Source organism: Somniosus microcephalus, chromosome 3 (genome assembly GCF_052327205.1).
Source record: "Somniosus microcephalus isolate GS21.2 chromosome 3, FLI_Smic_1.0, whole genome shotgun sequence".
NCBI classification, from domain to species: Eukaryota; Metazoa; Chordata; class Chondrichthyes; order Squaliformes; family Somniosidae; genus Somniosus; species Somniosus microcephalus.
The window spans coordinates 163,213,162-163,227,789 of NC_140989.1; the positions used below are offsets into that span (position 1 = coordinate 163,213,162).

The following is a 14,628-nucleotide window of genomic DNA, read 5'->3' on the forward strand; positions in this document are numbered from 1 at the left end:
GAATTAAAGTAGGGCAGGAACAGCAGCTCAACATTCCTGGTTACAGATTAGATAGAGAGAGGGATAAAAAAGAGGAGGGGGGGGTCGCAATATTGGTTAAGGAAACAATTACAGCTTTGAGGAGGGGTGATATGTTAGAAGGATCATCAATTGAGGCCATATGACTTGAACTGAAGAACAAAAAAGGGAAATCACACCGTTAGGAGTGTACTTTAGACCACCAAATAGTCAGAGGGAGATAGAAGAGCAAATATGTAGGCAAATTTCTGAAAAGTGCAAAAACAATAGGGCAGCAATAGTAGGGGATTTCAACTACCCTATTATTAACTGGGATAGAATCAGTGTAAAATGTACAGAGGGCACAGAATTCTTCAAATGCATTTAGGAGAACTTTTTTAGCCAGTAAGTAGCAAGCCCAACAAGAGAGGGAGCAGTTCTGGACTTTGTTTTAGGGAATGAAGCTGGACAGGTGGAAGGGGTATCAGTGGAAGAACATTTTGGTGGCAGTGATCATAATTCAGTTAGATTTAGCATAGTTATGGAAAAGGACAAAGATAGACCAAGAGTAAAAGTTCTCAATTAGGGACAGGCCAACTTTACTAAGTTGAGATGTGATTAAGTGGACTGGAAACAACTATTTACAATCTATATTAATGACTTGGATGAAGGGACCGAGTTTACTGTAGCCAAATTTGCTGCGGATACAAAGATAGGTGGGAAAATAAATTGTGAGGAGGACACAGAGTCTGCAAAGGGATATACAGTAGATAGGTTAAGTGAGTGGGCAAAACATTGGCAGATGGAGTATAATGTGGGAAATTGTGAGGTTATCCACTTTGGTAGGAAGAATAAAAAAGCAAATTATTATTTAAATGGAGAGAGACTACAAAATGCTGCGATACAGAGAGATCTGGGGGTCCTTGTACATGAAACACAAAAAGTTAGCCTACAGGTACAGCAAGTAATTAGGAAGGCAAATGGAATGTTGGCCCTTATTGCAAGGGGGGTGGAGTATAAAAGTAGGGAAGTCTTGCTACAACTGTACAGGGTGCTGGTGAGACCAGACCTGGAGTACAGCGTACAGTTTTGGTCGTCTTATTTAAGGAGGGATATACTTGCATTGGAGGCAGTTCACAGAAGGTTCACTAGGTTGATTCCCGAGATGAAGGGGTTGTCTTATGAAGAAAGGTTGAGCCTATACTCATTGTAGTTTAGAAGAATGAGAGGTGATCTTATTGAAATATACAAGATTCTGAGGGGGCTTGACAGGGTAGATGCAGAGAGGATGTTTCCCCTCGTGGGGGAATCTAGAACTAGGGGGCATAGTTTCAGAATAAGAGATTGCCCATTTCTTCTCTGAGGATCGTGAATCTTTGGAATTCTCTACCCGAGAGAGCTGTGGAGGCGGAGGCATTGAATATATTCAAGGCGGAGATAGACAGATATTTGTGTTACAGGGGAGTCAAGGGTTATGGGGAGCGGGCGGGAAAGTGGAGTTGAGGCCAAGATCAGATCAGCCATGATCTTATTGAATGGCGGAGCAGGCTCGAGGGGCCAAATGGTCTACTCCTGCCCCTATTTCTTATGTTGAAGGTAAATCAGTGTCAGAGCAGTGGGAGGCATCCAAGGAAGAGATAGTGAGGGTTCAGAGCAAATATGTTCCCAGAAAGAAAAAGGGTGGGACTCCCAAATCTGGAGCCCCCTGGATGTCAAGGAGCATACAGGGTAGGATGAGAAAAAAAAAGGGAAGCTTTTGTCAGATACCGAGAGCTCAATACTGCAGAAAGCCTAGAGGAGTTTAGAAAGTGCAGGGGTGAAATTAAAAGAAATCAGGAAAGCAAAGAGAGGGCATAAAAAAATATTGGCAAGTAAAATCAAGGAAAACCCAAAGATGTTTTATAAATACATAAAGAGCAAGAGGATAACTAAGGAAAGAATAGGGCCTATTAGAGACCAAAAAGGTAACCCGTGTGTGGAGGCGGAAGACTAGGGTATGGTTCTGAATGAATACTTTGCGTCTGTCTTCACAAAGGAGAGGGAAAATGCAGACATTGTAGTTAAGGAGAAGTGTGAAATATTAGATGAGATAAACATAGTGAGGAGAAATATTAGAGGTTTAGCATCTTTGAAAGTAGATAAATCACCAGGCCCAGCTGAAATATATCCCAGGCTGTTAAGAGAAGCAAGGGAGGAAATAGCGGAGGCTCTGACCATCATTTTCCAATCCTCTCTGGCTACTGGTACTGGAGGACTGCTAACATTGTACAGTTGTTTAAGATGGGAGAAAGGGATAGACCGAGTAATTATAGGCCAGTCAGCCTAACATCGGTGGTGGGGAAATAATTGGAAAAAATTCTGAGGGACAGTATTAATCGCCATTTAGAAAGGCATGGATTAATCAAGGAAAGTCAGCATGGATTTGTTAAAGGAAGGTCATGTCTGACTAACTTGACTAAATTTTTTGAGGAGGAAATAAGGAGGGTCAATGAGGGTAGCGTGTTTGATGTAGTATACATGGACTTTAGCAAGGCTTTTGACAAGGTCCCACATGACAGACTGGTCAGCAAAGTAAAAGCCCATGGGATTCAAGGGAAAGTGACAAGTTGGAGCCAAGATTGGCTCAGTGGCAGGACACAAAAGGTAATGGTCGACAGGTGTTTGTGACTGGAGGGCAGTTTCTAGTGGGGTCCTGCAGGGCTTAGTACTAGGTCCTTTGCTTTTCATGGTATGTATCATTGATTTAGACTTCAATGTAGGGGCATGATTATGAAGTTTGCAGATGATACAAAAATTGGCCGTGTGGTTGATAGTGAGTGAAGATATTGATGGACTGGTTAGGTGGGCAGAAAAATGGCAAATGGAATTCAATTCGGAGAAGTGTGAGGTAATGCCTTTGGGGAGGGCTAACAAGGCAAGGGAATACACAATAAATGGTAGGACACTGAGAAGTGCAGAGGATCAGGGGGACCTTGGAGTGCATGTCCGCAGATCCCTGAAGGCAGCAGGACAGGTCGATAAGATGGTTAAGGCATACGGGATACTTGCCTTTATTAGCCGAGACATAGAATATATGCTAGAACTGTATAAAACACTAGTTAGGCCACAGCTAGAGTACTGCATACAGTTCTGGTCACCACATTACAGGAAAGATGCGATTGCACTAGAGGGTACAGAGGAGATTTACAAGGATGTTTCCAAGACTGGAGAATTTTAGCTATGAGGAAAGATTGGATAGGCTGGGGGGGGGGGGGGGGGGGTTGCGAGTTAAATTAAGGTGTATTAAATTATATGGGGCCTAGATAGAGTGGATAGGAAGGACCTATTTCCCTTAGCAGAGAGGTCAATAACCGGGGGGCATAGATTAAAAGTAATTGGTAGAAGGATTAGAGGGGAGATGAGAAATCTTTTCACCCAGAGGGTGGTGGGGGTATGGAACTCTCAGCCTGAAAGGGTGGTAGAGGCAGAAACCCTCATCGCATTGAAGTGCAGTAACCTACAAAGCTACGGACCAAGAACTGGAAAGTGGGATTAGGCTGGATAGCTCTTTCTCGGCCAGCACAGACACGATGGGCTGAATGGCCTCCTTCTGTGCCGTAAACTTATATGATTCTATGATACGCTGATAGGGCGAGATGAAGCAAGGTGGGAGGAGGCTTGTGTGGAGCATAAACACTGGCTTAGACCTGTTGGGTCGAATGGCCTGTTTCTGTGCTGTAAATTCTATGTAATTATCTGCAAATCCATTTTATGTTTAGGACTCTGTTTTGTGGTTGAAGGATGGTACAGGCCATGGGCAGAATTTCTGATCTCTTACCTCCTCCATAGGGATGACTTGAGAGTATCCACCTCCTGCAGCCCCACCTGTTCAGAGACAATCATCGCTTTAGTTATATAGAATCTCAATTCAGATGCCCATTTGCTCAACAACATTACACAGGTACAGTAGTGCAGTGGTTATATTACTGAACTTGTAATCCAGAGACCACCACAAATGACAATTTGAATTTAGTTTTTTTTTAAATCTGGAAATAAAAAGATGGCATCAGTAAAAGTAATCACGAAGCTCTCACATTGTCATAAAAACCCAACTAGTTCACCAATGTCCTTTGGGGAAGGAAACCTGCCGTCCTTACTCTGGCCTACATGTGACACCAGTCCCACACCAACACTGTTGACTCTTAACCACCCACTCTAGTGGCCAATTAACTTGTTTCAAACTGGTATAGTGGTACAAGAAGGTCTGCCAACACCTCATCACTGTTGCAATGTAGGAAACGCAGCAGCCAATTTGCACACACCAAGCTCCCACAAACAGAAAAGAAATAAATGAGCAGATCATTAGTTTTGGTGATGTTGGTTGAGGGATGAACGTTGGCCAAGAACCTGGGGAGAACTCCACTGCTCTTCAAATAATGTCATGGGATCTTTCATGTCCACCTGAGGGGGCAGGCAGGGCCTTGATTTAACGTCTCATCCAAAAGACAGCACCTCAGACAATGCAGCACTCCCTCATTACTGCAGTGGAGTGTCAGCCTAGATTTTGTGCTCAAATCTCTGGGGCAGAGCTTGAACCCACAACCTTCTGAGTCGGAGGCGAGAGTGTACTACAAACTAAAGATCTATAATTGAACCAATCCAGACAGTGTTGAGATACTGAGCGTCAATTTGATTCCTTTTCAAGGCAAGAGGAAAAAAACAAACTAATTTATGAACCAATCGAATCACAGCTGTTTCTCTAAAAGCAAAATTCCCCAGACACTCCACTGCAGTACTGAGGAAGTGCTGCACTGTCGGTAGTGCTGTCTTTCGGGTGAGACGTTAAAGATGACCAGGCGAAAGAAAGTCAAACAGTTACTGTATAGTATTATCCAGATTTGATCAACTTGTGCCTGTCTGGTGAACACACAATACTGCATCATTTGTCCTATAAATCAGATTAAGTGTACTCAACTATTGTCTAGTGAACACGTGTTAGAAGCTGGTTACCTTTAACACCAAACGTTGGCCCCTGAGATGGCTGTCTCACACAAGCGAAGGCATTAACATCCAGATGGGCACCTAGTGCTTGAACCAATCCAATCGTCACTGTACTCTTCCCCTCCCCCAGAGGAGTCGGTGTAATTCTGTAAAGAACACAGAAGGGAAAGGTTACTTTTTACACTGTGCAAGTCAAGCAATTACAACATTGAAAGCCTAGGTGTTGACTTCTCTGCAAGACACACCCGGTGATGTCACTTCTGTGTGTCTTCCTCATCCCCAAGCCTCACTGCTCCTTCACGCTCGCTGCGCATAGAAAGCAGGTGCAGTTATGCAGCACTGGAGTAACAGATAATGTGGTTCTCAGTCAAGAGCAAAGGAGGGTAGACCCAGCAGGCTAAAACTATTAACACGCTGCACGCACGCACGCACGCACAGCAGAGACTTGAGCACAAAATCTAGGCTGACACTCCAGTGCAGTACTGAGGGAGTGCTGCACTGTCGGAGGCGCCATCTTTTGGATAAGATGTTAAACCAAGGCCCTGTCTGCTCTCTCAGGTAGATGTAAAAGATCCCATTATATTATTTTGAAGAGCAGCAGGGGAGTTCTCCCAGTGTCCTGGCAAATATTTGTCCCTCAAATCAACAGCACAAAAACAGATGATTTGGTCATTATCACATTACGGTTTATGGGAGCTTGCTGTGCGCAAATTGGCTGCTGCGTTTCCAACATTACAATTGTGACTGCACTTCAAAAGTACTTAATTGGCTGTAAAGCGCTTTGGGACGTCCTGAGGTCGTGAAAGGCGCGATATAAATGCAAGTTTTTCTGCTTCATATGGAGATGGGGGGGGGTTTACAGCCCCCTACAAGTGAAATTCCCACATGGTATACAGAAATTTTAGGCAAAAGCTCTTTAAATCTTCAAATATCAACATGCACTAGATCGATGCAACAGAGTCAATCAATCTGCCATAAAAAGCCCACAGTTTCAATGCAGTTTGTTTGTTTTTTTTAAATATGTGCTTTGGATAGGTTTCTACAGCCCTAAAGAAGGGCTTCAGTGCACTAAAAGGTAATTGAACATTCACCAGGTGTTACTTATATGTTTGTTCAAGCATTCAGTGCAGCTTCACGAGTTGCGAACTGGTGAGTAAGCACAGCTGCTGCTGCCAAAAATAAATGGAGCACTTAGGGGGAAAAATTTGGTTGCTTTGCGCCTCCCATTAGCGCCCCAAGCTAACAGGGTGCAAAGCACCTAGTGCCTGGGCGTGGCCCAAAGCCTCCCGTGAAATTCAGCGGGAGGTTAGCGGCAGCAGTATCGCTCCACAGCGCTGTGCCTCCGGCGATGAAGTCATCGCCGTGCGCAGTGCCCCAGCCGCAAACTTGACTCGCACCCCCTGACCTACTGCTGGACGCTATGTCCGACAGGGTCAGGGTGCCGTGTTTGCGGCCGGGGCAGTGCAAATTAAAGGGCAGCTGCCGGGCGGCCATTTTTTTGGGGCCACCTGCCAGCATCTGCCCCCTCTCGCCATCTCCTGCTGGGTGCCGGCCACATGGGTCAGCCCGGCACTCCTTGATTAGGGGAGTGAGGCCTGTAATACCGCGGCACTATGTGCTGCACGTAGCGTCATGATATTCAATAGGAGCGCATCCAGTAGCGCCCCGCCTCCTGCTTAGGGCGCTACTATTCAATTTCGGGCGCGCTAACTTTTTCGGGGTGCTAAAAATAGCGCCCCAGCGAAGTTAGCGCCCAAAGGGGGCGTGACCCAATTTTTCCCCCTTAGCGTCAGTGTGGCTCAGTGGGTAGCACCCTCGCCTCTGACTCAGAATATTGTGGGTTCAAGTCCCACTCCAGAGACCTGAGCACAAAAATCTAGGCTGAAACTCCAGTGGAGTACTGCACTGTCAGAGGTGCCGTCTTTCGGATGAGGCAGTAAACCGAAGTCCTGTCGGTCTCTCAGGTGGACCTAAAAGATCCCATGACACTATTTCTAAGAAGAGCAGGGGAGTTATCCCTGGTGTCCTGCCCAATATTTAGCCCTCAAATCAACATCACTAAAAACAGATTATCTGGTCATGATCACATTGCTGTTTGTGGGAGCTTGCTGTGTGCAAAATTGGCTGCCGCGTTTCCTACCTTACAACAGTGACTACACTTCGAAAGTACTTTGGGATGATCTGGAGTAGTGGAAGGCGCTATATAAATGTAAGTCTTTCTTTTAAGGCACTATAACCGACAACAATTTTGCGCACAGCAAGCTCCCACAAACAGCAATGTGATCATGACCAGATAATCTGTTTTTAGTGATGTGGTGCATTTGGACTGTCAGAAGGCTTTCGATAAGGTCCCGCATAAGAGATTAGTGTGTAAAGTTAAGGCACATGGGATTGGGGGCAAGGTACTGACTTGGATAGAGAACTGGTTGGCAGACAGGAAGCAAAGAGTTGGAATAAACAGGTCTTTTTTCGAGTGGCAGGCAGTGACTAGTGGGGTACCACAGGGATCAGTGCTAGGACCCCTGCTATTCACAATATATATATAAATGATCTAGGCGAGGGAACTAGATGTAATATCTCCAAGTTTGCAGATGACACAAAGCTGGGTGGGCGTGTGTGCTGTGAGGAGGATGCCAAGAAACTCCAGTATGATTTGGACAGGTTGCGTGATTGGGCAGAAGCATGGCAGATGCAGGATAATGTGGATAAATGCGAGGTTATCCACTTTGGTGGCAAAAACAGGAAGGCAGATTATCTGAACGGCAGTAGATTGGGAGAAGGGGACGTGCAACGAGACCTGGGTGTCCTTGTGCACCAGTCACTGAAGGTAAGCATGCAGGTGCAGCAGACGGTTAAGGTGGCAAATGGTATGTTGGCCTTCGTAGCGAGAGGGTTCAAGTACAGGAACAAGGATGTCTTGCTGCAGTTGTACAGGGCCTTGGTGAGACCACATCTTGAGTATTGTGTGCAGTTTTGGTCGCCTCATCTGAGGAAGGATGTTCTTGCCATGGAGGGAGTGCAGCGAAGATTCACCAGACTGATACCTGGGATGGCAGGAATGACATATGAGGAGAGATTGGGTCGATTGGGCTTATACTCGCTGGAGTTTAGAAGAATGAGAGGGGATCTCATTGAAACTTATAAAATTCTAACAGGACTGGACAGACTAGATGCGGGAAGGATGTTCCCGATGGTCGGGGAGTCCAGAACCAGGGGTCACATTCTAAGGATAAGGGGTAAGCCATTTAGGACAGAGATGAGGAGGAATTTCTTCACCCAGAGAGTGGTGAGCCTGTGGAATTCTCTACCACAGAAGGCAGTAGAGGCCAATTCATTAAATATATTCAAGGAGGAGTTAAATATATTGCTTAAGGCTAAAGGGATCAAGGGATATGGGGAGAAGGCAGGGACAGGGTACTGAATTTGGATGATCGGCCATGATCTCATTGAATGTCGGAGCAGGCTCGAGGGGCCGAATGGCCTACTCCTGCTCCTATCTTCTATATTTCTATAACTTTGAACTTTATGTTAATGCCAATGTTTATCACTTTTGGCCATTTTAAACATGGACGTTTTACATAGAATTTACAGCAGAGAAACAGGCCATTCGGCCCAACTGGTCTATGCCTGTGTTTATGCTTCACACGAGCCTCCTCTCACCTTACTTCATCTCACCCTATCGACATATCCTTCTATTGCTTTCCTTCTGATTTTATAGGTACCCTTAAATGCATCTATGCTATTCGCCTCAACTACTCCTTGTAGCTAGTTCCCCATTCTAACTACACTCTGGGCAAAGTTTCTCCTGAATTCTTTATTGGATTTATTAGTGACTACCTTATATTTATGGTCCCGAGTTTTGGACTCCCCCACAAGTGGAAACATCTTCTCTAGGTCTACCCTATCGAACCCCTTTATTATTTTAATAAAGACCTCCATCAGATCACCCCTCAGTCTTTTTTCTAGAGAAAAGAGGCCCAGCCTGTTCAGTCTTTCCTGCTGGGTTTAAATGGTGGGGACTTTACTATTGAAGCACCAGCATTGATTCTGGGAAAATAATTAAACTAAAAAAGGTTTAATACCAACGAGCAATAAAGCGAAATAAAACGTTCCTACCCGGCAACTAATACGTATTTTCCATCCGGCTGTTCCTTCAGTCTGTCCAAGGGAGATAATTTTACTTTTGCTTTATTCCTTCCGTAGACTTCTATTTCTGTCTGATGCAGCCCGACCTCTTTGGCCAGGATGCCGATCGCTTTTGGAGTCTGCGCTCTGGAGATCTCAATGTCACTGAAAACAATTTGAGCAAAGGATTCAGACCGGCAAATGAGTTCCGATTAATACCCAGTGTACACACACACCAGAACAAGGCCAGCACAGAATGGGGAGCCGCAGAACACGATCGCAGGAACCAGCACTTCCAGAGCAGAGCTTCACGCAATCAGGGCACATATCGGTCAAGAACAAGGGGCTACAGTTACAAGAGATTTAGGACAGAGGGCAGGTGAAATATCTTCAGAGTTGAGGCTGTGGAATTCACTTCCTGGGTTAGTGGTTGAGGAAGAAACGGTCAACATTAGTAAAAGTGACCATGAAGCTGTTGGATTGTCGTAAAAATCCAACTGGTTCACTAATATCCTTTACGGAAGGAATCCTGTCATCCTTACCCGGTCTGACCTATATGTGACTCCAATCCCACACCAACATGGTTGACTGTTAACTGCTCTCTCTGAAGTGGCTTAGCAAGCCACTCAGTTGTGACAACTAGGGATGGGCAATAAATGCCCACCTTGCCCACATCCTGAGAATTAATACATTTTTAAAAATTAGATTGGATAGGTGAATGTAGGAAAAGAGGATGAAGGGATTTGGGAACAGGGTGGGTAAATAAATATGATTAGAACGGTTTGTTTGCTTGGAAGGTAAATGCCAACATGGACTGGTTGGGCCAAATGGCCTGTTTCAGTGTTGCAACTCCCATGTATTGTTGTGCACATACATCAGGAATCTGGGAGCAGAGTCCAGTAGGGCAGCTCTAAGGGAAAAAGTGTTAAGTATTCATGTCAGATGATTAGAAATTGAAAATTCGAAACCCAATTTCTATCTGGATCCACTTTGTTTCTCCTCAGAAAGTGAATACCTTGTCCACATTACACATCTTACCAGATTTGCACCAAAAATCTCAACCGCGCGTGCGCGCACGCAACCTCAGACACGCCCTCTCATTTCAGAAACAAGTACTTTCAATACATTGTCCAATCTACCCAGGGGAGATTAATAGTGGGAAGTGAACACAATGTTGTGTCAAACCATACCAAAGGAACAGACAGTAAAAGGAGTTTTGATTGCTAACCTGGGGACAGGTGAGATGGGCTGCAATTTGAGAGGCCGAAGATTCCATCTCTTGTGCTGTTGCTGCTTTAGCCATCTGGTGCTGCTTTCGACTGTATTCTGTATAAAGTACACCAATAAATAAAATTATATTCACAGACTAAATACATGAGCCTGACAGTTTAAAAACTGTGCTCATAGTAACGCCGATTGTTGCTAAAACTTTTTAGCATCCCATTTATGAAAAGGTGAAATCTGTCTGCTTGCAATGACGTGTAGCACAGGACGGACATTCTACTATTACAACGTACATTTATATAGTGCCTTTAACATTGTAAAACGTCCCAAGGCACTTCACAGGAGCGTTATCAGACAAAATTTAACACCAAGCCACACAAGGAGACATTAGGACAGGTGGTCAAAAGCTTGGTCAGAGGTAGGTTTTAAAGAGCGCCTTAAAGGAGGTAGAGGAGAGAGAGGCGGAGAGGTTTAGGGAGGGAAATCCAGAGCTTAGGACCCAGGCAGCTGAAGGCACGGCCAACCATGGAGGAGATCAGGGATGCGCAAAATGCCAGAATTGGAAGAGCGCCGAGCTTAGGCTTATATTCGCTAGAGTTTAGAAGAATGAGAGGGGATCTCATTGAAACTTATAAAATTCTAATAGGACTAGACAGACTAGATGCAGGAAGGATGTTCCCGATGGCGAGGGAATCCAGAACCAGGGATCACAGTCTAAGGATAAGGGGTAAGCCATTTAGGACTGAGATGAGGAGGAATTTCTTCACCCAGAGAGTGGTGAACCTGTGGAATTCTCTACCACAGAAGACAGTTGAGGCCAATTCATTAAATATATTCAAGAAGGAGTCAGATATATTTCTTAAAGCTAAAGGGGTCAAGGGATATGGAAAGAAAGCAGGGACAGGGTACTGAATTTGGATGATCAGCCATCATCTCATTAAATGGCAGAGCAGGCTCAAGGGGCTGAATGGCCTACTCCTATCTTCTACGTTCTATGTTTCTATCTCGGAGTATTGTAGGGCTGGGAGAGGTTACGGATGGATTTGAAATCTAAGCGTTATCGGACCGGAAGCCAATGCAGGCCAGTGAGCACGGGGTGATGGGTGAGCCAACTTGTTGGTTGTCCTGCTGCAGGTGGGTTTTTCATCCAAAACACATTACAGAAGATGGGAAACCACACTGAATGGCAGCTGCACAACAGGACTCTTCAGAACAGAGTGATTGCCTTTATGTTGTTTGATACCTTACAGTGGACCTACTGGAGGGAAACAACCAGTTAACCCAGTTATGCTCCAACCTACAGGTGGTCCATTCGCTGTGGCTACCTGCTCCTTGAAGCTCTGGCAAATCAGTATTTAATTCTTATTCATGAAGATTCAGCAGGATGATGCCAGGGATGGGAAACTATAGTAATGAGGTGAGAATTGAGATACTGGGACTATTTGCACTGGAGCAGAGAAACCAAAGAGGAGATTTAATGGAGGTTTTTAAAATTATTACAGGTTTTGATAGCGAATAGGGAAAGACTATTTTGACTGATTGGGAAGCTAATGGAGGGGTTATCAATTTAAAATGGTCACTAAGAGTGAGGAGAGGGGTTAGGAGAGATTTCATTACACAGAGGAATGTTGGAGCATGGCATGCTTTGCCACAGGGAGTGGTTAAGGTGGAGACAAGAACATCTTTGAAGGGAAAAGTAGCTAAATATTTGAAGCAGAGTGTGGTAAACCACTGTTTGTATTCCACTGTGTACATGCCTGGACATGCCTGGGCTGACTCCTCCCACAAGTCCTAGTATAAAGGTGACTGCTCCCCAGCCCCTTTGTATTCTGGACCGGTCGACCACTCGAGGCAGACCTTCATTCTTTTGTTAATAAAAGCCTTTAGTTACTCTCTTAACTCTCAGTCTTTTATGAGTAATTGATAGCGCATCAATTTTATTAACAAAATTTTTATAATGGAGAAGATCCTCACACCAGCATGCCTGGACTTAGATCATCGGGAGGCGGACTCATCCACCAAGTTTACTCACTGGCTTAAGTGTTTCGAAAAATTCCTGACCGCCTCCGCAGCAATCAAATCGGACAAGGACAAACTGGATGTCCTGACCTCCAAAGTGAACCACCGAGTGTACTCGGTCATCCAAGACGCGACCTCGTACGCGGACGCTATCAAGCTCCTCAAGGACCAGTACACGCGCCCAGTGAACGAAGTGTACGCCAGGCACCTTCTGGGGAGTCATAAACAACAACCTGGGGAATCGACCATGGAATACCTTCAGGCACTGTCTGTGCTTGGCCGGGCCTGTGGTTGTAAGGATGTAAAGGCCGCCGTGTACACAGAGGAACTTATCCGGGACGCTTTTGTAGCGGGCCACAGATCCAATTACACCAGAAGGCGACTGTTGGAGCAGAGTGACCTCGACCTCAACAAGGCCTCTGAACTCGCACTATCACTGGATGCAGCCTACCGGGGCATGGATGCCTACTCCTCTGCACCGCGGACGCCGCGGGGAATGACAGCCTGGGACACGGTAGGACCGCCTCATAGCGCCGTGCCACCCCAGCCACACCCCAGCAACGGCCCAACTACCGCAGCAGTGTCCCAAGGCCAGACAGCAGTGCCCCAAGGCCAGAAATGCTACTTCTGTGGTCAGGCAAAACACCCCAGAGCGCGCTGCCCGGCGAAAAACGCGATCTGCTCGGGCTGCGGGAAGAAGGGACACTACGCTAACGTCTGCAGGGCCAAAGCCACCCCGAACCCCAGCAGCGCCGCGTGTGGGCCATGCGGGCCGCCATCTTGGGCCTCCCCGGCCATGTGCGAACCACCGGTACAGCAGCCATTTTGGACGCCTCCAGCCACATGGGGATCATGGACGCCGCCATCTTGGACGACAGCCGGAACGCAGCAGGCCCCCAACACCGCCTCATCTGATACCCGCAGCGACACACCGACCCCTACGCTGGCATCCGTTACACTGGACCAAGCGAGACCGCACCAGCTGGCCAGCTCCACAATGGACATTAAGGTAAATGGCCACGATACAATCTGCCTTTTTGACTCTGGGAGCACGGAGAGCTTCATCCACCCCGACACGGTGCGGCGTTGCTCTCTCCCAGTCCTGCCTGTGCACCAGCGGATTTCTATGGCCTCCGAGTCCCAGTCGGCGGACATCGGCGGCTACTGCGTAGTGACACTCATAGTAGACGGGACCGTGTACGATCATTTTAAACTTCTGGTCCTGCCCGACCTCTGCACTGCCGTCCTGCTGGGGTTAGATTTTCAGTGCCACCTTAAAAGTGTTACGATGGCGTACGGTGGACCCCTACCCCCACTCACAGTCCGCAGCCAGCAGCTCCCAAATTGCCCACCGCGCACCAGGTGCAACCTCTCCACACTCAGAGTCACCCCCCCCCCCCACTGTTTGCTAACCTCACCCCCGACTGTAAGCCCATCGCCACAAAGAGCAGGCGATACAGTGCCGGGGACAGGGTTTTCATTAAAACCGAAGTGGAGCGGCTCCTGAAGGAAGGGATTATTGAGGGCAGCACCAGCCCCTGGCGAGCCCAGGTTGTGGTCGTTAAGACCGGCGAGAAGCAGCGCCTGGTCATCGACTACAGCCAGACAATAAATCGCTACACCCTGCTGGACGCCTACCCACTCCCCCGCATAGCTGATATGGTCAACCAGATCGCGCAGTACCGCGTCTTCTCGACCATTGACCTGAAATCAGCGTACCACCAGCTCCCTATCCGCCCTGAGGACCGCCAGTATACTGCCTTTGAGGCAAACGGCCGCCTCTATCACTTCCTTAGGGTTCCCTTTGGCGTCACCAACGGGGTCTCCGTCTTCCAAAGGGAGATGGACCGGATGGTAGATCAAAATGCGTTGCAGGCCGCTTTCCCATATCTGGACAATGTGACCATCTGCGGCCGTGACTTGCAGGACCATGACGCAAACCTCGAAAAATTCCTCCGCACCGCCCAACTCCTGAACCTGACATATAACAAGGAGAAGTGCATATTCCGCACAAACCACCTCGCCATCCTTGGCTGTGTTGTGGAACACGGAGTCATCGGCCCCGACCCCGACCGGATGCGTCCCCTTATGGAACTCCCACTGCCTCAAGGCCCTGAAGAGGTGCCTAGGGTTTTTCTCCTATTATGCCCAGTGGGTCCCCTACTATGCGGACAAGGCCCATCCGCTGATCAAGTCCACCTCTTTTCCCTTGACGGCAGAGGCCCGCTTAGCCTTCCACCATATCAAGGAAGACATTGCCAAAGCCACCATGCACGCAGTGGA

General features: G+C 47.0%; 1 protein-coding gene across 2 annotated transcripts in view; it reads right to left on the reverse strand.

Moving 5' to 3' along the window:
• mthfd1l (methylenetetrahydrofolate dehydrogenase (NADP+ dependent) 1 like) overlaps positions 1–14,628 on the reverse strand; it is a 725,847-nt gene that overhangs the window by 215,373 nt on the left and 495,846 nt on the right. For both annotated transcript variants that reach the window (XM_085981835.1, XM_085981834.1), the window contains exons 10-13: positions 10,331–10,428; positions 9,094–9,267; positions 4,987–5,123; positions 3,815–3,861 (exon numbers count right to left, since the gene is read on the reverse strand). In XM_085981835.1, the coding sequence (XP_085837961.1) occupies positions 3,815–3,861; positions 4,987–5,123; positions 9,094–9,267; positions 10,331–10,428 (456 nt within the window). The remainder of the gene's footprint in view (positions 1–3,814; positions 3,862–4,986; positions 5,124–9,093; positions 9,268–10,330; positions 10,429–14,628) is intronic.